The following is a 9,884-nucleotide window of genomic DNA, read 5'->3' on the forward strand; positions in this document are numbered from 1 at the left end:
ATTTTGACTGACCAAAAAATTGTGGTCGGTAATGACATAACTTTTTACTAACCATATATTTGGTCGGTAAAGGTCTAAAATAAGTTGGCAATAAACAAGTCATAAGTGGTGGTAGTAAACATAGGCCGACCTATTAGTTGGTTGGCAATAATATAAATTTGCTGACCACGAAATTAAGTGACATTGGTCGGGAAATAATGAATTTGCCGACAAACAAAATTCAAGGCAATAAATTTGGATTGTATTTTCTACTGTGGTTTTAGTCGGTAAATGTGACTTATTTTATTTTTTTGAACCTGTACGATAGTCAAAATTATAAGGTAGATTAAAAGGACAACTCCAACACAATATACCAATAAAATTTTCAAAATAAAAAATATCCGAAATCAAAAAACAATAGTCACAACCAAAAGCCTCTAGCAAAATATTTACGAGGCAAAATAATATATAGCATCTTTACAAGTCAATTCCAATTCCAACCATAAAAACACAGTCTAAACTATAATGGAATCCAAAATAAAAAGCCTAGCTAAGTTCCAAAATTTTGATAAGACTAGTTTCATTACATATTTCTCCTTAGTCACGGGATGGATCCAGCCTTTTGTATCCCTGTAATGTATGTTCTTCCATAGCTTAATTCACAAAAATGTATTGGAATATGAAGCTCCTATTGTAAGCAACCAAGATCAGAATGCTAGCAACTTAGATCATTAAGGATACACGTACATGTCAATGAAACATTCAATATATGGAAGAGTGACTTTCCAATCTGTAGTCGATAGAAAATGAAGTGAGTGACATTTCATTTTGATTTTTCATAAGAACCATGTAATGTAGTCATGTTTCAAAAAATTATACACTGAGAAATTAGTAGTTAGATGACATCTAACGAACATTGACAACATCTGTATTTTTCTTTCTAATAACTAAGAAGAAGAAAATAGCTGTACAAACTCAACTTTCTCACTCTTTGCTTCACTTCCTTTGAGATGTCAAAGTAATGTATTCTGATTATCTTTTCAATTTCATGGAAGCTGGGAAGAGAAAGACATTCACCAAAGTAGATACAAGGTAGACCCAGAAGTGGAAGGCAGATAAGAAAGTTCTAAACAAACTTAGGAGGCCTCCGAGTACCTTTTTTGTATTCCTGGACTTAATACAATTCCCTCTGGTCTTGGAAGTTCGAGGTCATGGCTGAGGCAATAACATTATGTTTGATTCAATAATTTATATTAAAATACTAACTTCTAATGATTTAGATATTCCTTTTTGATACTTGGTAGACTGCTACTTAACTAATATGGATGAAAGAAAGCAAGAGGGTCCGTTATATATATATACCAACTTTGATATAGACTGGCCTCTGAAAATTTCTTAATTCCTAACATGTAGAGAGAATATAACCTATTAATGTTTGTTATATTTTAATCTTTAGCATTGACATGCTTCAAACCTTTGTTTCTTCCTTCAGCAATGTTACAAAAATATGATGTTAATAAAAAAAAAGAATTAAGAACTAGCCAATAATCGTAGAAATACCTATCTTTGTTGGCACATTGACTGGTGCAGGCTGGACCATTCATAGGTCTTGGGATGGTAGCTTCTTTTCTGGTGGCAATGGAATAACCTACTGTAAGGTGATGGTATTGATCACCAAAGATAACCCAGGCTAAGTTTATACCCACTTCCAACACCACAAAGCCGACAACTACGAACCAAGACAATACCAAGCTCCACTTCCGATTGCCAATGAGATATTCCACTATTGAGACCACAAAGGTAGAAGAAATCTCATTTAATATCACCACTAAGATGGTATCCACAAAGAGGCAGAAGAGTAGAAGAGAAATCATAGAAAACCGGCCAAGAGAGAGCGAGGGGTGAGACATCTCTCACTTAGAGAGAAAAGAAACCAATTTAACCTTTTTACCAATAGCCCAAATAAGGTAAGTTTAAGTAGGTTAACTGACGGGTTAGGCCAAAGGCCCAAAAGATAGTTAAGTGGGCTCACAAGCTTTTCTCTCAATTAAATGCCATCCAAGGGAGTGGATTGGGCTACGAGCAACACTAAAGTATTTAAGTTGCTTCGAGTGGCCCAATTAACCTTTGGGTTGTATCGTTTTGAATGTGGTATTGGATTCCCGTTCAGTCATTTGGCTAAACCGACTGAAAAATTAAACCGAGTAACATCATAGCCCGAGGGAGGTCGTTTGACAACAAATTTGTCTAACAACCTCCACCTTGGTGTCAAAGGACCTGCAAAAAGAAAACGCCTTCCATTAGTGACACCTCTAATAGAAAATCGATAAAATTGGAAATCATTTACATCTACCAATGTTTAGAAGATCCTTGCAAGTTCTAAATTTTACCAGTGGCAGCACCTTTGTGCCCATATCTGAAGGATTGTATTGTGTGTGAACTTTTTCAAGTTTCACCACCTCTTGAAATACTATATCTCTAATAAAGTGTAGTCTAACATCAATGTGTTTAGTGCGTTCGTGAAAAACAGGGTTCTTACATAAATGTATGGATGACTGACTATCAAAATACACAACCACACTCATTCAAGACACATAGTTCATGAAGTAAACCTCTAAGCCATAAGGCCTCTTTAATTGCTTCACTAGTAGCAATATACTTAGATTCAGTGGTAGATAGTGCAACAATGTGTTGTAATTGTGATTTCCAACTAACACATGAATTTGATAGGGTAAACATGTAAGAGGAAGTCGATTTCCTACCATCCCTATCTCCCTCATAATCAGCATCTACAAAATCCTTCAATTTCACACCTTTCTTGTTAACACTGAACTTTAGACCTACGTCACCCATACCTTTCAAATACCTTAGTATTGACCTATCTCTTTCTATTTGACCTATCTCTTTTTATTTCCATACCTAGAATTCTCTTAGCCTTACCTAGGTCTTTCATGTCAAATTCACCACTTAGTTTTGCTTTTATGCTGTTTATCCACTTAGAAGAATAACCAATCAAAAACATGTCGTCCACATAGAGCAACAAAAATAGATAATTATTATCAGTCTCGTTATGTTGAAAATATAGGTAATGATCAAATTTATTTCTTTAGAACCCTATGGTGAGTACAAAGGAATCAAACCTCTTGTACTACTATCTATGTGATTGTTTTAAGCCATATGGGGACCTTTTCAGAAAACACGCATAATCAAGTTTTGATTTATCCTTAAAATCTTTTGGTTGATTCATGAATATTTGTTCGTCAAACTCACCTGTAAAAAAACAATTTTTACATCAAGTTATTCGAGTTCCCAGTCAAAATGCGAAACCAAAGCAAACATGGCTCTAATAGTGGTATACTTAATAACCGGTGAAAAAATCTCATTATAATCAACGCCATCCTTTTATGTGTAACCCTTAGCTACTAACCTATCTTTAAACCTTAAGGGTTCCGAACTACTAGTACCTTCTTTAATCTTAAAAACTCATTTGCAATCGACGATCGATTTGTTTTTAGGTGTAGGTACCAGTTCCCAAGTCTGATTCTTTTCTAGAGAACTCATCTCTTCTTTCATCGCCTTAAACCACTCCTTAGATTGATCACTACCTATCGTTTCTTCAAAGGTTTTTGGCTCTTTATAGCTAGTTTTTCATAACTAACATGGACACAAAAGTTAATTCAGATTCAAAACCGAACCTTCTATGTTCTCTCGTCTGTCTCCTCTCTCTATCTCTAGCTAGATTATAATTAGCTAATGAATTTTCTTCCTTAGGGTGTTCTTCTATCACTACTTTGTTACTGTTTTCCACTTCAGGTTCCTAAACTTGAATTTACACCTCATTAGAAGCAGTAGGGACAGATGTACTAAGTTTTCCTAACTCCACCTTAAACTAGTCTCTCTCTTCACCTAGTTCAGTTTCACTCTCAGATTCGGTTTCCCCTTTAATACACAGCATCTCATTCTCGTTAAACGTGACATCTCTACTTATGATAATCCTAACCCCTTTTTGGCTTCTATCCCATAACCTATAACCCTTAACACTCTCGGGGTATCCTAGAAAGACACACTTCCTAGCTTTAGATTCCAGCTTTCTCTCATTCTGATGAGAAAAAGCAGTACAGCCAAAAGTTCTAAGCATAGAGTAATCACTCAATTTACCCGACCATCTCTTATACTGAGTGTCACCATTTAATGCAGCAGGAGTTAAATTAATCAAATAACAGGCAATCATAACAGCCTCACCCCAAAACGATTTAGGGACACCAGAACTTAACATCATGCAACGTACTTTATCAAGTATAGTCCTATTTATCCTTTACACTACCCCATTTTGCTGGGGAGTGTAAGGAACGGTCTTGTGTCTAGTTATGTCATTTTCTTTACACATACTATCAAATTCCGTATTGCAGAATTCTAGGCCGTTATCTATCCTTAAAAAATTTGATTTTCTTACCAGTTTGATTTTCCACTTGTCTCTTCCAGTTATTAAAATTATGAAAAGTCTCAGATTTATCTTTCAACATATAGAGCCACACTTTCCTAATATAGTCATCGATAATAGACAGAAAATACCTATTCCCACCCGATATGGGATTACTAGCAGTATCCCACATATCAGAATACACATATTCAAGCATGCCTTTAGCTTTATGAACACTCGTGGAGAACAAAGTTTATGATGCTTACTAAGCACACAGTGATCACAAAATGACAAATCTGAAATGCACCTTTTTCATTAAGCAACTTAAATCCCTTAATGCCTACATGTGCAAGTCTATTATGTCATCTGTGTGTGTGTGATCAATCTTGACAGAAGAGTTAGAGGAGTTCAACCCTCTAATCACTTTCCCAGTAGTAATATAAATGTCGTTTTTCTTAGTTCCCTTAATGGAAACTAAAGCATCCTTAATCATTTTTAGCATACCATTTCCAATTTTACTAGTGAAGTCATCATTTTCAAATCTCCCTACTAAAATCAAATTCCTAGACAATTTAGGCATATATCTAACATCTTTTAACATGTACACAAATCCGTGTCAAATTTTATGTTTATGTTACCAATTTCAGCAATAGTATAGGCAAAGTTATCACACAGCACAACATGCCCAACGTTAGATTCGTACAAATTATAAAACCAATTCTTTTCAGACGTCACGTGGAACGATGCACCAGAATCAAGTATCCACTCATGCATGCGGGAATTAGCAGTTAGATTCAATTCAACAGTGTATGCAACTGGACTTGTAAGCATATAGACCTTATCGTTATCTATCTCAAATGTAGAAGATAACACATTTACCTCATCTCTTTCCTTAATCTTTAACTTGCCCTTTTCTTTATGGCAATTTTTTATAAAATGCCCTGTGTTTCCACAGCCATAACATTTTCGGGCCTTCGTCCTAGATTTTGATCTAGATCTACCCTTGCCCTTCTTTTTCCATCCATTGCCACTTAACTCGCCACCACTTTGATATCCATCATGACTATTTTGCCTAAATTGAGTTCTACCCACATCATATGTAACTCACCGCTCCTCTTATCGTGTTTTTCAGTTCTAATTTCCATTTCTTTGTTTCTAAGGGAGTCTATGACAATTTCAAGTGTCAACGTATCTCTACTATACTTAATGGCGTTCTTAACTTCCTTATAGAAATCAGGGATCGCATTGAGCAAAATTATAGTCTTATAAGTTTCGAACACAGCCTCATCACAATTAACTATATCCTGTACCAACTTGTTAAACACGTCTAAATTATCATCGAGATCCTTTGAAGGATCCATTTTAAAACTGAAAAAACGATCGAGCAAGTAGAGTTTATTCGGTATAGACTTGAGCAAATATAAGTTTTCTAATTTTTTCCAAAGTTCTTTAATGGTTTTCAGTTTATCCACCTTTCTTAAAACGGCGTCAGACAAATATAAAATGATTGAGGTGTAAGCAAGCTCATCGGCTTCTTGTCTTTGTTCTTTTGAAAAATCAATTGAAAAATTACCTTCAATAGCCTTTGAAACCTTTTGTTGAACTAAAATACCCTTCATTCTTTGTTGTCAAATAGAAAAGTCACCCTTTCCGTTAAAAATCTTCAAATCAAAGTTGTAAGTTGTCATCTTCACACAACAGTTAAAGAATGCACAAAACGCAATCAAACAACACAAAGTTAGTCCTAGAGTCACAGACAATATACGCCGTTCTAGATTCCCAGGGTTTCGTAAGACTCGCGGTCTTAGATCAAGGGAATGTTCGAAACAGGTAAAGTTATTGTAATTCTAATGGAATTAATAAGCATCAGAAATAACAATGCAACAGAGAATTACATCTAACCAATAATCAGTTTCACGGCAATTATATCACTAAGAATTAAATACTGATTTACTCAATCAAACAATTAAGAGCACGTAACCCTAATTTTCAACACAAGCAATGGTTGTCAAGTAATAACAACCCCCAAACCTAATGATCACCCCACACGATGATCTGCTAGTGCAAAAATGTAAAAGTTTTAGCCAATTTACCAGAGCGAACCTATCTGAGTTCGTAACGTGGAGAGATACGAATTTGTTACTTTAGGGCCACCACTATTAACCCTAAAGATTCAGCAAATATAACAATTACGATCGGCAACAAATACAGATTGAGGTTAGGGGCAAAATCGTCTAACTTTTCCTACACAACCTGAAACACTAAGCCAAACACATCAAAGCGTTCAGGAAAATGAAACAAACGAAATGACAGAAAAAATTACGTTGCAGGACCTCCCACGCACCGCCGCCATCACCACCACGCGCCACCTCACAGGGGGTGCCTCGACCTGCTGGTTATCGGTCTGAGCTCCGTTTGTCCAAATTAGGTCGGGTTTGGGAGTAATTGGAAGAATAGGGTTCGTTCAGTTTGGAGATTAGCGCCTATTTCTCTCGATTTTGAACCTTTTTGACAGAAATTGAAGTCCTAAGCTCTGATACCAGATGTAAGGTGATAGTATTAATCACCAAAGAAAACCCAAGTAAGTTTATACGGGTACTTTCAACACCACAAAGCCGACAACTACGAACCAAGACAATACCAAGTTCCACTTCCGGTTTCCAATGAGATATTCCACTATTGAGACCACAAAGGTAGAAGAAATCTCATTTAACATCACCACTAAGATGGTATCCACAAAGAGGCAGAAGAGTTGAAGAGAAATCACAGAAAACCGGCCAAGAGAGAGAGAGGTCAGACATCTCTCACTTAGAGAGAAAAGAAGCCAATTTAACCTGTTTACCAATAGCCTAAATAAGATAAGTTTAAGTAGGCTAACTAATGAGTTAGGTTAAAGGCCCAAAAGATAGTTAAGTGGGCTCACAAGCTTGTCTCTCAATTAAAGGCCATCCAAGGGAGTGGATTGGGCCACGAGCAACACTAAAGTATTTAGGTTGCTTCGAGTGGTCCAATTGACCTTTGGGTTGTATCGTCTCGAATGTGGTGTTGGATTCCGGTTCAGTCATTTGACTAGGCCACTGAAAAATTAAACCGAGTAACATCATAGCCTGAGGAGGTTGTTTGACAACAAATTTGCCTTAACACCTACAAAATATGTAAAATAATAGTGAAGACGGAAAATATCATAATGCATAACAAAGAGTCTTATAATGATCATGAAAAGAAACTATGGATTACTATATGGAAGTGACGTCAATCGCTATCACCATCGAAAATGAATTCTAACTCCGTATCAGATATTTCGGAATCTTTCTCATCATCCTTGTCATCAACTTCAAACTAGAAGTCCTCTTCCATGTCAAATACATCGATGTTTTCCTCATCTACTTGTTCAAGCGGAACATCAATACAAGCATAGAGTCTACTGTCCAAATCATCATCTTCAATCAAAAGTCGAACATCCATAGATGAGCTATCTTGTTGAACAACACTAGAATTGTCAATTTCTTCATCATCATTATTACACTCATCAGCACTCTCAACTAAATCCCATATATGACGAGGAGTGGCCTTTTGTACGACTTTCCAGTTGGCTCCTTGTTTCAAGTCATCCATATAGAACACTTGAACGGGTTGTGTTGAAAAAATGAAAGGATCTTCCTTGTACCAAGTTCGGGCAACATTAATTGATATAAAATTTGGTTCTTCTATAATATACATTAGATCTTCTTTTATTTTCATTCTTTTAGCCTCTCTAGTAGTACCTCACAATTAGTTGCCAGTAAGACCATTTGATTGGCCTAAACAGTTATAATTTATTAACATTTTTCTTCTTGCAATATTTTTCACATTTAGAATTAATGATCAATAAGAGTTGAAAAAGAAAACGAAATCCTACAGAATCTATTATTGGGATAGAAGAGCTGCAGAGATGACATTCAATATGAACTTTGATGATGAAGTTGAAAAGATGGCATATGGATAGTGAAAAATTGAATTAAATTTTACAACCTTACTTATGTCTCCTTCCCCTTGACTGAGCCAAAACAAAATAGCCAAAGAAGTGTTACAAATCAACAAAAAAGATCTTTCTCGGTAACTCTGAAATTTTATATCCAATACATATAACACATTTGTTGAATTGTCACCTACATTATTCTGTTCCACACGTGATGACAACTAATAGACAAGATCAGAATGCTCTGGTTTTGACTAATGAGTGAGAGCAGAGAATTTAAACCTAAACTTCAAAACTAAATTGAGCAAAGGAATCTTTGATTGTCTGTACATTGCTAATTTTCGTACTCAACTGACTCCAAAGGTTGAAAAGATTATATATAAACACATCTATGATTGTAAAAATTTTGCCTTAAACAAAAGGGCACAGCACTGCAATAAATTAAAGCAGCTTAAAAGGGATAATTCCTCACAATTCGATCACCTACCCAACTTAACCCAAAGAAGAAGCACGAAGGGAAACTTAGCCATTTAGAATAGAATTCAATGAGGATGAAATTCAACATAATACGATACAGTGAGGTTAATGTTTAAACAACATAATAATGCTAGGGAATATACCTATTCACACAACTAATCATCTCAGTTGTTATTCCAAATAAAAAACCTAACCACAAACAAATGGGTTCAAATTGTACATAGAAGGCAACAGAAATTAATGATAGTTTCCAAACACATACCTATTAAACAAAGATAACCACAATTAGTGATATGAAAGATAGAACCGACAGTCTACTGAAAGAAAAAAATCGGGGATGAATGAACAATTATAGGTAAATCAAGTGAACAAGTCACAGAAAAATTTACCCCAATAGATGAAACTTTTCATAGTAAAAACTCAAAAGAAAAGACTTAGAGAATAGAGTTGAGGAAAACCTATGACCTGAAACCCGCGAGTGTTGGAGTATCCCGAGCTCGTGTGAGGTAATGAGAGGGAAAGTGGAAGTTTTTAGAGGATAGTGAAATTAAAAGCGGGAATTGAAATATTACGAGGGTGTTCTCTTTGTATTTCAGTTTTGTGTTTTGAGTTTTGAATTTATTTTGAATTTTGTATTTTAAGTGTTTGTTTTGAAATTGTTGAAAATGCGTTCTTTTTGTTAGTTTCTCAAAACAAAAAAAAATAATTTTTTTTTTAAATTTTGAGAATCACCACAACCCCACCTCAAAACACCAAAAAAAAAAAATAATAATTTTTATTTGTTTTTTTTGAAATTTTGAGAATCACCACACTATCTCCTCAAAACAAAATTTTTTTAATTTTTAATTTTTTTTGAAATTTTGAGAATCACCACACCACCTCCTCAAAAAAAAAAAAAAAAAAAAAAGGGAAGTGTTTCCCGCGTTTTCAATTTTTTCAAGTTTTACACTGAAAACGCCCAAAACGACAAAAAAGTCGTTTTGTGTTTTCTTCACAAATTTTTTTTCGTTTTCGAAAACGTTTTCGAAAATTCGTTTTCGAAAATGGGAA

At 35.1% G+C, this 9,884-nt stretch overlaps 1 protein-coding gene across 5 annotated transcripts; it reads right to left on the bottom strand.

The window, feature by feature from the left end:
* Window positions 1-397: 397 nt before the first annotated feature.
* Window positions 398-9,372, bottom strand: LOC111412075. Of its 5 annotated transcripts, none has more exons than XR_002705957.1 (3): window positions 6,503-9,368; window positions 1,540-2,256; window positions 398-1,194 (listed from the first exon to the last, which is right to left on the bottom strand). XR_002705957.1 is itself a non-coding variant. In XM_023042819.1 (3 exons), exons 2-3 carry the CDS (start codon window positions 1,887-1,889, stop codon window positions 495-497), a joined length of 465 nt encoding a protein of 154 aa, XP_022898587.1. In that variant the 5' UTR covers window positions 1,890-2,256; window positions 9,300-9,372; the 3' UTR covers window positions 398-494. The 5 variants fall into 5 exon arrangements, 2 of the variants coding, with proteins under 2 accessions (XP_022898587.1, XP_022898588.1); XR_002705958.1 differs by having other exon boundaries at window positions 398-667; window positions 6,503-9,367; XR_002705956.1 differs by having other exon boundaries at window positions 398-769; window positions 6,503-9,365.
* Between the last annotated feature and the right edge of the window lie 512 nt (window positions 9,373-9,884).

This window comes from Olea europaea, chromosome 16, assembly GCF_002742605.1.
Source record: "Olea europaea var. sylvestris chromosome 16, O_europaea_v1, whole genome shotgun sequence".
NCBI lineage: Eukaryota > Viridiplantae > Streptophyta > Magnoliopsida > Lamiales > Oleaceae > Olea > Olea europaea.

What these genes read in the sequence shown, in the direction of transcription:
- LOC111412075 (XM_023042819.1), bottom strand. Translation starts at nt 1,889, where the DNA reads ATGTCTCACCCCTCGCTCTCTCTTGGCCGGTTTTCTATGATTTCTCTT. An exon ending in CAATGTGCCAACAAAGATAG is followed by an intron (nt 610 to 1,539) that starts GTATTTCTACGA and finishes CATACATTACAG; the next exon opens with GGATACAAAAGGCTGGATCC.